General features: G+C 39.6%; 1 protein-coding gene across 2 annotated transcripts; it reads left to right on the top strand.

Annotated features, from left to right (window-relative positions):
* The first annotated feature begins 461 nt into the window (after positions 1-461).
* LOC113008292 (uncharacterized) lies at positions 462-9,745 on the top strand. Of its 2 annotated transcripts, none has more exons than XM_026145615.1 (10): positions 462-525; positions 1,157-1,300; positions 2,454-2,616; positions 2,704-2,896; positions 4,794-4,838; positions 5,752-5,805; positions 5,984-7,973; positions 8,090-8,155; positions 8,604-8,732; positions 9,233-9,745. In XM_026145615.1, the coding sequence occupies exons 2-10, from the start codon at positions 1,192-1,194 to the stop codon at positions 9,445-9,447; spliced, it is 2,964 nt and encodes a 987-aa protein (XP_026001400.1). In that variant the 5' UTR covers positions 462-525; positions 1,157-1,191; the 3' UTR covers positions 9,448-9,745. The 2 variants fall into 2 exon arrangements, with proteins under 2 accessions (XP_026001400.1, XP_026001399.1); XM_026145614.1 differs by having other exon boundaries at positions 8,604-8,738.
* The last annotated feature ends 201 nt before the right edge of the window (positions 9,746-9,946 follow it).

Here is a 9,946-nt window from a genome sequence, read left to right as displayed (position 1 = left end):
CATTCTCGGCCGCATCAGTAACCCTCGAGCTCCCGGCTAGCTATCGAGCTGGTGGGTAGCAGACGTCTCCGAAAACGTCGAAGCACTTTAGCAAAGATGCGATATCTTGATAAACCGAGCAGATATTTGATGTTTACACAGCTACTTTCTCGCCTGAAAATATGTTAAAAGTTTATTTCGTGACCCAGAAAGATTAATAAGAGTAATTTTTAAAACTTAGTAGCGGCCGCCATTAGCCGGAAACTGGAGCTTGGCTGGGCTATGAATTCTGGGATATGGTGGGCCACGAAGGACACACCCGACCCATCCTTCAAATTCGGAAAAAGGAGCACGCATTTGTCGGCTGCATTCGGAGGGGTCTACGAATTTGGACAGCCTTCGGCGCGTCGCTGTGACGTAATCGGTCTACAAATGCGGCCTCAGGAGAATGCAGCCCATGAATATGGACACGACAACAAACTCGCCGGAGCTCTGCGTGAACGGCACATCCGGGACCTTCAGCACTCAGGAGAGATTTATCTTGACGTATGTATTTACCTTTGATATCCATGATTTCATGCACGCTTCGAGGTAAAGTTGTATGTTTAACAAGCTAATTAATGTTAGCTAAATGGAATGGAAACAACACACAATCGATTTGAATAAAGTTAAAATGGTGCATGATGATAAATGGTAATAAATATACTTTAGCTTTATCTTCAGCAACAGATATTAGAAGTTAAATTTAATTGTTTTTAAATTTCCACTGGAGTTAAAGGGCCTGCGGCCCTCTCTGCATCTGCAACTGCAGAGACAGTCAGTCTAAGCTCTTTTTAAGTGTAGGCTACTGCAACACGCATTTTATTTCAAGATATGTTTTCTGGGATTTAAATGATAATATTAATGTTTTCCTGTTTAGCACAAATCAATGACATTAGTGTTTCAGTAATGGTAGTAAAGTGCACAGTTTACAGTATTTGTCCGTGTATTGGCATGTTAAAATTATTCGTGAAGGTAATTTAATGTCACATTACATTTGCAAAGTGTTTGCACTGGTATATTAGTCTGATTAGCAAATGCGTTGTGATTTAAGGCAGAAAAATACTATTTAAAATACCATGTAAAGAAAGTACTGGTTGGTTTTGTCTTGCTGACTTTTCGTCATTTTCTCATGAAGATGTGTACAGGTTGAGCAGATTGAGAGTGAAGAACATGTCAAAAAGAAGACTCAGACTTCGTCCTGAAGCAGAGGCTGCTCACTTTATTTTATCTGGAAGTGACAAGACTTGTTTAAAGGCCCAATGGATCAATGACTATAAAGGTATGTTATATGTTGTTCCTTATGGCTACTGCATGAATATTACCAGAGCTGCAACTAATGTTTATTATAATATTTAATAATATTGTCATGGCCCTGCGACCATGACTCGGTGACTTTGTGTTTATGTTCTTTATTGTTATTACTTTCATTATTATTCATGGCTGTTTTGGGATGGTTTGTGTTTGGGATTTTAGACACTGGTTCTGGGTTTGTGCTCCCTCTGTTGGTCCCTGGTGTTAGTGTTCCCCTGTCTCATCAGGTTAATCAGGTCCAGCTGTGTCTCCCACCTGTGTGTGACTTCCCAGTGTCTCTCTGTGTATTTATAGTGTGTGTTTGCCTCTGTTCCTCGTCGCGTCGTCTGTGTTCATACCTGGTGTAATCCTCTGCGTGCTCTCCCTGCTGTTCTCCCTTCATGTTCAGGTTTCCCACTCCTCTGTGTAGTTTATCCCAGTTTAGTCTCGTCCTTAGTTCTGTTTGCCATCTCCACTTTGTGTTTGATATTATCAATAAATCACCCTCACACCTGAATAAGTGCTGCGTTTTGGGTCCTCCTTCCACTCTCCACACGGCCGCTGCCCCGGACCGTGACAAATATATAACAATTGCTTCAGTTTCCCTGAGGGAACCTCCCAAAGCTAGCTAGCTATCTATCTATCATCTAGATTAAAAAATGTTTTATATTTTCATGTATTTGAAATTTGTTGCCAACTATTTTAATAATTGTTTTTTTTATTATTAGCATTTATTTATTGTATCAACTCATTTGTTGCAGCCCTGAACGTAAGCATCTAGATCAGGGGTGCCCAATCCCGGTCCTCGAGAGCTACCGTCCTGCAGCTTTTAGATACATCCTTGTTCCCACACACCTGAATCAAATGGTTTGATCTCTTCAGCATGCCATCATGTTTGGCAAAGGCCTGATAACAAGCCATTCATTTGATTCAGGTGTGTGGGAACAAGGATGCATCTAAAAGCTGCAGGACAGTAGCTCTCGAGGACCGGGATTGGGCACGCCTGATCTAGATGTTCCCCTCACAATTAAAACATTTTGTGATTGTTTGTTCTGCATATGTTTTGTCAGTGGCTGATCAGCTGCAGTAAACCTGATTTGGATTGTATTACTTAACGCTACTTATTGAACATCTTGTATTAGGACGTGGTGTATTTGCCTCTGAACCAATTGAAAAGGGATCCTTTGTGGTCGAGTACCGTGGGGAGCTTATCTCAGAACATGAACGGGACAAGCGGCAGAAAAAGTACACAGAAAAGCAAACTGCTTTCCTATTTGATTTTAAATGGAAAAATAGCACATGGTGGTAAGTAAAGGCATATACAATATCAGTTGTTCTTTACAACATTATGTTTTTAGTGAACAAAACATATGTTCTTTTCTTCACTTTTAGCATTGATGCCTCCCGTGAAGACGACTCACTTGGCCGGCTGGTTAATGATGACCACAAGTACCCAAACTGCAAGATGAAACAGCTGGCAGTCCAGGATAAACCTCATCTCTGCTTGTTTGCTATTGAAAATATCCAAGCGGAGAGTGAAATCACCTATGACTATGGAGAATCTATGTGGCCATGGCGAGCTCTGGTAAGTAAATCCTCTTCATAGATTGTGCAGTACAGGGAATGTTAAATATTAGTAGATGAAAAGATAGATATTATTCTAGTTATGAAGACCAGAGTAGATCAGTGCAGGGTTTTATTGACAAAATTTGATATTTTTGTCCTTTTACACATGTTTTTGTCCATTTAACCTGAAGCTGATCAGTTTACATGATTGGATTTCTGGGGAAATAGATGGCTTTACATCAGTGTTGGGTTTAGAGCTTTTATTGCCAACAGCAGGACAAGTTAGAAGTCAGGAACATGAACTCTACATGTGTTCAGTCGTCATGTCCTCATATTGTTTCAAGCTGTGAAGAACATGAGTGTGTTTCAGAATATATATATCTTTGCAGCAGTTACGATAATAATGTGCTGTTTGCACGATGAGCACTGCTGCTCTTTCTCAGCAAGAGCCTCCCCGAAATTGACCGTGCGCTTTGTGTTGTCCGTGCGCGCGTCTGTGCATTTCGTGGCGTCTGTGCAGAAATGACTCGCAAGACAAGGCTGCAAACTATTCTCACAGACTTCAAATGTGCACTTGAATCCAAGAAGATAGAAAAGGATCTCTCTCTGTCTCTCCCCCAGCTCTGCTGACTTGCCACTGAGAGAGTAACAACTGCCCCTCCCCCCTCTGCTCTGCAAACAGGTGGCTGTTTTTGCACCCCTCCCCCCCTCTGCTCTGCAAACACGTGGCTGCTTTTGCACCCCTCCACTCACTTGCTCAGAGCCAGTGTGTGCAAAGTGGAGCAACATAACACTGACAGAGGTTCAGAGAAGGGAAAAAAAACAAAAAACGGAGCAGGCTGCCGTTGTTCACTTCAAGAAGGCGGCTCTATAGGCTGTTTTGTTTGCGACCGACACACAGTATAAATATATTCTCAATCACATTCACACCACTCTGTTATATCAGTTCCACTACATCAAGACTATTTTATGGTGGTGAGCTGTTTTATTGTCATGTATTTTGCATAGTAAGATAACCATGTCCTGCATTCAAAACCACTGAAAATGTCTATGGTGGTGCTGTACCTAATATTTTGCTCATTTGATCCAAAACCTATTTTTCCTTTATTTTGAAGGCTTAGGCTTAGATCCATTAGGTATTCACGAGAAAGGCATCATCACATGTCAGGATTACAGTATATCGAAAATATGTGATTATAATGGGAGTCAATGGGACCCAAAATGGTACGAGGAACACAGGAGGTAACACTTATGTGAATCTCCTTTGCTATATACCACACCATAGAGGGGATCATTGAATTTTAAAAATAATCCTAAAATGCACCTCATGGCCAAGTTTCATGCAACTAGTCTTTAAAATGATTGATATATTGAGAATCAAAAATCCAAAGGGTCCCTATTTTGACTTAAACCCTCCGAGGGTTTTAAAGCATCAATTTGGTCTTTATTCCAATTAAATTTAATATTTTTGTCCTTTTACACATGTTTTTGTCCATTTAACCTGAAGCTGATCAGTTTACATGATTGGATTTCTGGGGAAATAGATGGCTTTACATCAGTGTTGGGTTTAGAGCTTTTATTGACAACAGCAGGACAAGTTAGAAGTCAGGAACATGAACTCTACATGTGTTCAGTCGTCATGTCCTCATATTGTTTCAAGCTGTGAAGAACATGAGTGTGTTTCAGAATACGTCCTCATATGGTTGGACCATCAACTCTAGTGTGTGTGTTACACTGTCCTCATATTGTTGGGTAGCAGAACTGTACTGTGTTAAGTTTCTATAGAATCTGGCATAAGGAAGTCAGATCCTTCTGTAATAATGTTCACTGAAACAAGTATGATCTGTAGTTAATGAGCTAGTCAGCATTTGTAGTACAGAATGTTTCTGACATTATATTGTTGTCTTTTGTTGCAGACACCAAGTGTTGAGACCCTGTCCCAACCTCCTACAGACCAAGAAGTGAGTGACAAATCCACTTCATTCCTCCAACAGGTTGCGCATAAATTTTTGTATTTGGAATCAAGTATATGAGTCAGTTGGGCCTAGTGCATAAATGAAATGCACTTTGATTGTATTAAAACAATCAGTTTGAGTGAAAGTTTCCCAAAATCAACATTAGCATTAGGAGAAGGAAATTGGCTATACCAGTTGTTAGTCCAAACTTTCCCTTTAAAGCATCAATTTGGTCTTTATTCCAATTAAATTTAATATTTTTGTCCTTTTACGCATGTTTTTGTCCATTTAACCTGAAGCTGATCAGTTTACATGATTGGATTTCTGGGGAAATAGATGGCTTTACATCAGTGTTGGGTTTAGAGCTTTTATTGACAACAGCAGGACAAGTTAGAAGTCAGGAACATGAACTCTACATGTGTTCAGTCGTCATGTCCTCATATTGTTTCAAGCTGTGAAGAACATGAGTGTGTTTCAGAATACGTCCTCATATGGTTGGACCAACAACTCTAGTGTGTGTGTTACACTGTCCTCATATTGTTGGGTAGCAGAACTGTACTGTGTTAAGTTTCTATAGAATCTGGCATAAGGAACTCAGATCCTCCTGTCAATAATGTTCACTAATGTATCTGTGACATATATGTGAACTCAATGCAGCCTTTCATCTCAGCAAATATAATTAATGATTGACAGGGTTCACAAATTAATTTTCACCCAAGATTTTATGTCAAAATGACATGACACAAAGTGTGTGATATGTATGTTAAATCATTCTCACTATTAAGTTACAATGCATTGTTTTTCATTTCTTAACCTACTAGCAATGTTTTTTACAGTATACTGAATTGCATAATAATTTTGAGTTAGTTTTCAAATGAATTATAATTACAAACATTGAATTTGTTACGTTTCATGTAAGGCCAGACAAAAATCTCGAGTTCTCACCTTTCACCAGACAGCTACCTCAGAGCAGGTAAGCCAGCTGCCTTTTTCTTCTTCATTCAAATTGTTTATGCTATGTAATTATGCATATTTACTACATGAATGCATTTTCATCAAGTCATGGATTGCAGAATGTTCTGCTACTGGAGGGGGAATGACATTCTAGCTATTAATAAATACAAAGATGCTTTTTCTCCATTTTCGTTCAGATCTCTACTGATGAATTCTCAGATTGTACGGATTATGAAGATAAAGACTATTTCCCAGATTCATGTGGCAGTTCCTCTGACACAAGTCTCCATAGTGTGGACATGAAAATCACAGAATCTGTGGTTCCCCAAAATACGTTAAATGACATGGCATTGGAGACGGCTTCAGGACACAGTGGGAAGATCACCAGTTCAGAGAAACCTACAACATTTAATTTGTCACTGAGAAGTAGCAGTCACAGTACTTCGGTAACAAGCCGCAGTTTTGATTCATCAGGGGTCACATCACCTAAAAACAGCTCCATAAAAGTCCTACCTTTGCCAAACACGGAAAGACAAAGCAAGTACAACAAGAAGCAATACTGTCTATATTGTAAAAAGGCCATTGCTAAATTGGCAAGACACCTTGAATCTGCCCACGGTAATGTGCCGGAAGTTGCAAGCGCCTTCAGTTATGATAAAAGATCCTGCAAAAGAAGAGATTTGTTGCGCTCTATTAAGAAGAGGGGAAACTTTAACCATAATGCTACTGTGGCAACTTCTGGTGCTGGAGAAATGGTTGCTTGTCGAAGACCCACTACTGCAACAGGATCTGAGGACTACCGTCATTGTAAATTTTGTCAAGGACTATATGCAAGAAATTGCCTTTGGAGGCATGTGAGAAGGTGCCCTCAGAGGTTTAATGAGGAAGCTCCCTCTGGGCAAAGACGGATGCATCTGCAATTACCGAAACCTGATCAAGTTCATGAAGCTGTATGGAAGATTGCTTGTGAAATGAATCAGGATGACATTTCCTTTGTAGTAACGAGTGAAAGAGACATTCTTAGCCTTGGTGAGTCACTGTACAATGGCAGAAAACCAAATGAGAAAAGGAATGATTACATACGCCAAAAAATGAGAGAGATCGCAAGGTTATTGATAACCGCCAGAGCTATGACACCTTTGAAGAGCACAGAAGACCTTGTTATGCCTACTAACTTTCCCCATGTCATACAAGCAGTCAGAGCTGTTGCTGGTTATGAGCAGGAGAGCAACTCATATAAAACCCCATCCTTGGCTTTGAAATTGGGACACAGTTTGGCTAAAGTTGCAAGCATTGTGCAGTGTAAAGCCATCATTGCAAATCGCTATGATGTTGCAGAGTCAGCCAAGCAGTTTGCCACTCTGTATGAAAAAAAGTGGTCAGAGTCCATTTCAGCTGCTGCATTGGGCACACTTCAACAAGCCAAATGGAATAAACCACAGATTTTGCCATTTACACAGGATGTGTCACTGCTGCATACGTTTCTTGCTACCAAGTCCGCAATGTACATGAAGGACCTTGAGGAAAAACCCAACAGCACAACCTTCGGAAATCTTGCTCAAGTGACTTTGACGCAGGTAGTGCTATTTAACAGAAAAAGGCAAGGAGAAGTTTCAAAAATGGAGCTCCAGGTTTTTACATCCCGGAATCGCACAGAGTTGAATCCTGACATTATGATCGGCCTAACTGAGTTTGAAAGGAAACTTGCAAAGCACTTTGACAGAGTTGAGATTCGTGGTAAAAGATCAAGAATGGTACCTGTGCTTCTCACACCTGACATGATCACTGCAATGGAGCTCCTCGCAAAAGCCAGAAGTGAGTGTCAAGTCCACACAGAGAATGTGTACTTGTTTGCACGCCCAGGTGTCCTTTCCCATTACAGAGGCTCTGACTGCTTTCGCAAGTATGCAAATAAATGTGGTGCAAAGTACCCAGAGGCCCTTACCTCAACAAGATTGCGGAAACAAGTTGCCACTTTGTCCACAGTACTAAATCTAAAAGAAAATGAAATGGATCAACTTGCCACCTTTCTCGGACACGACATCCGTGTCCATCGAGAATTCTACCGGCTTCCAGAGAGTACCCTGCAGCTTGCAAAAGTCAGCAAACTGTTGATTGCAATGGAGAAAGGAAAACTGTCTGACCTGCAGGGGAAAGGGCTGGATGACATCGTGATCAATCCTGATGGTGAATTCTTTTTCTTTCTTTTTTTTTGAAACATAGTTATCTTTGAATATAACATTTGTGAATGTTCAGCAGATTCTAATATAAATATTTTGTCTTGATTATTTTTCCCCAACAAGATGAAGCAGTTACAAGTGATGATGATTCCAGTGGAGAAACCATCACTGACCCTCAACAACACAAAGGTATCTTGACTTGCCCAGTGTGTGATAATATCTTTAAGTTATGAGACTGGAGACAGTTAATAGGTTCATGTCATGTTAGATGGGCTTAAGGGACAGCAGTATATAAATTAGACAGAATGGTAGACACCATTCATTAATATGGTACTAAAAGATCTGGATACATTGAAGTCTGGCAAAATGCATAAATAAGCAATACAAAGGCAAATATTAAATATAAGGATTAGGAGGTCCACTTCTGTGAGATTAGGCACACAAGTTGAGAGGTAGTGCATGCAAGTAATGTGTTTCTAGGGAGATGCCTGAGTATTGATGAGTATTATTAGTAGATTATGTTCACATGTAAAATATTCATATCAAATGTAAAATTACACACTGCCCAATGCTGACTTTGCCTACAATGCAAACAAAAAATGCATTAATTCTCATATTTCACTGTTACTTTTCAAAGGCTCAAGGACCAAGAATTCTGGGAACCAAAGCCACACACTTTACTCAGCTTCCCTGGACAATATGGAGGGCGCTTCTGCCTCAACCACCCTGGACAGCAAAAACATCAGCAACACTGCACCAGGAAAGGGTAAAGGTACCCATATACAAAATGTTTTAAGTGAATATACTTGTTATCAATGGACATGTTTATTCTTTTCAGGCATGACACTATTAAGAGCTTTTATCATAATCCGTTTCATCTTCTTTGATTCCCAGCAGAACACAGCACTTCAAATGGTTCATCCCAAGCATCCTTGAAGGAGCATTAAGCAATATCTTTTCACTGCTAGGTGTGCTGTTTTGCACTGCCTGTAAACCAAACCAAAGTCTATGGCTGGAGATCAACACAGAGAGAGGGATTGTGACTTCATGCTGTACTCCAGATGAAATTACACCTCTAATTATTCACATAGCCATTTTTAATTCCTTCAACCTAAGTATGATGAATTGTGCTTATTGCTCCTTTAAAGTGCTCCAGTAGAAAGCAAGGTTTAAGAACATTTTGTATTCACATTAGAAACTAGAATATTTTCTCTCTTATCTTACATTCGCATTAAGATATATATTTTTTGTTTCCATTTATGACAGCTGGGAAGGCAAGGTGCAAGTGGACAGATGATGAAGTAAAGGCTGTTGAGCGGCACTTACTTCATTTCATAACAAGCTGCAAAGTACCTGGCAAAAAGGAATGTGACTCCTGCATCCAAGCAGAGCCGGCAGCTCTGAAAGACAGAGACTGGGTTGCCATAAAGTATTACATCCACAACAGGATCGTAGCATTGAAAAGAAAGATGAATAAATAAAATTACAAAATGCAGGTTCAGGAATGCTGCATCAGTTAAAATTAACTTGATTTTCATTTTTATTTTTTTTTTAATTTTTGACTTTGTCTGTTGGGTTAGTAATGACTAAGTTACTCAGTCCTTTCTCCTGGTTTTTGCCATCATAAGTTAATACTCAAGGGAGATAGTTTGTTACTCTCAGTTATTTCAGTATTGCAGGTCACTCACAGTTATTTCAGTATTACAGGTCTCTGCATTGCATTGTTTATACCCATAAATCTGTTTTTATTATGGGTGCATTTTGTAATTAAAAAATAAGAAAGGCAGAAAATGTTCCATGTTTTTATTCACATAAACATTCACTGCAAAATTAATGCAATACAATATTAAGACTTAAAAAGTAGACTGACCACATTTTTGAGCTATGTCTCTTTTTAAGTCTCTATACAGCTCAGATTTACTGTGTTGTATTAACACATGAATGTCTGATATTTCTGTCAGAAGTTACCCGACTGGTGAG

The sequence above is a fragment of the Astatotilapia calliptera genome, chromosome 16, assembly GCF_900246225.1.
Source record: "Astatotilapia calliptera chromosome 16, fAstCal1.2, whole genome shotgun sequence".
Taxonomy (NCBI): domain Eukaryota; kingdom Metazoa; phylum Chordata; class Actinopteri; order Cichliformes; family Cichlidae; genus Astatotilapia; species Astatotilapia calliptera.
This window is presented reverse-complemented; position numbering and strand designations above follow the sequence as displayed.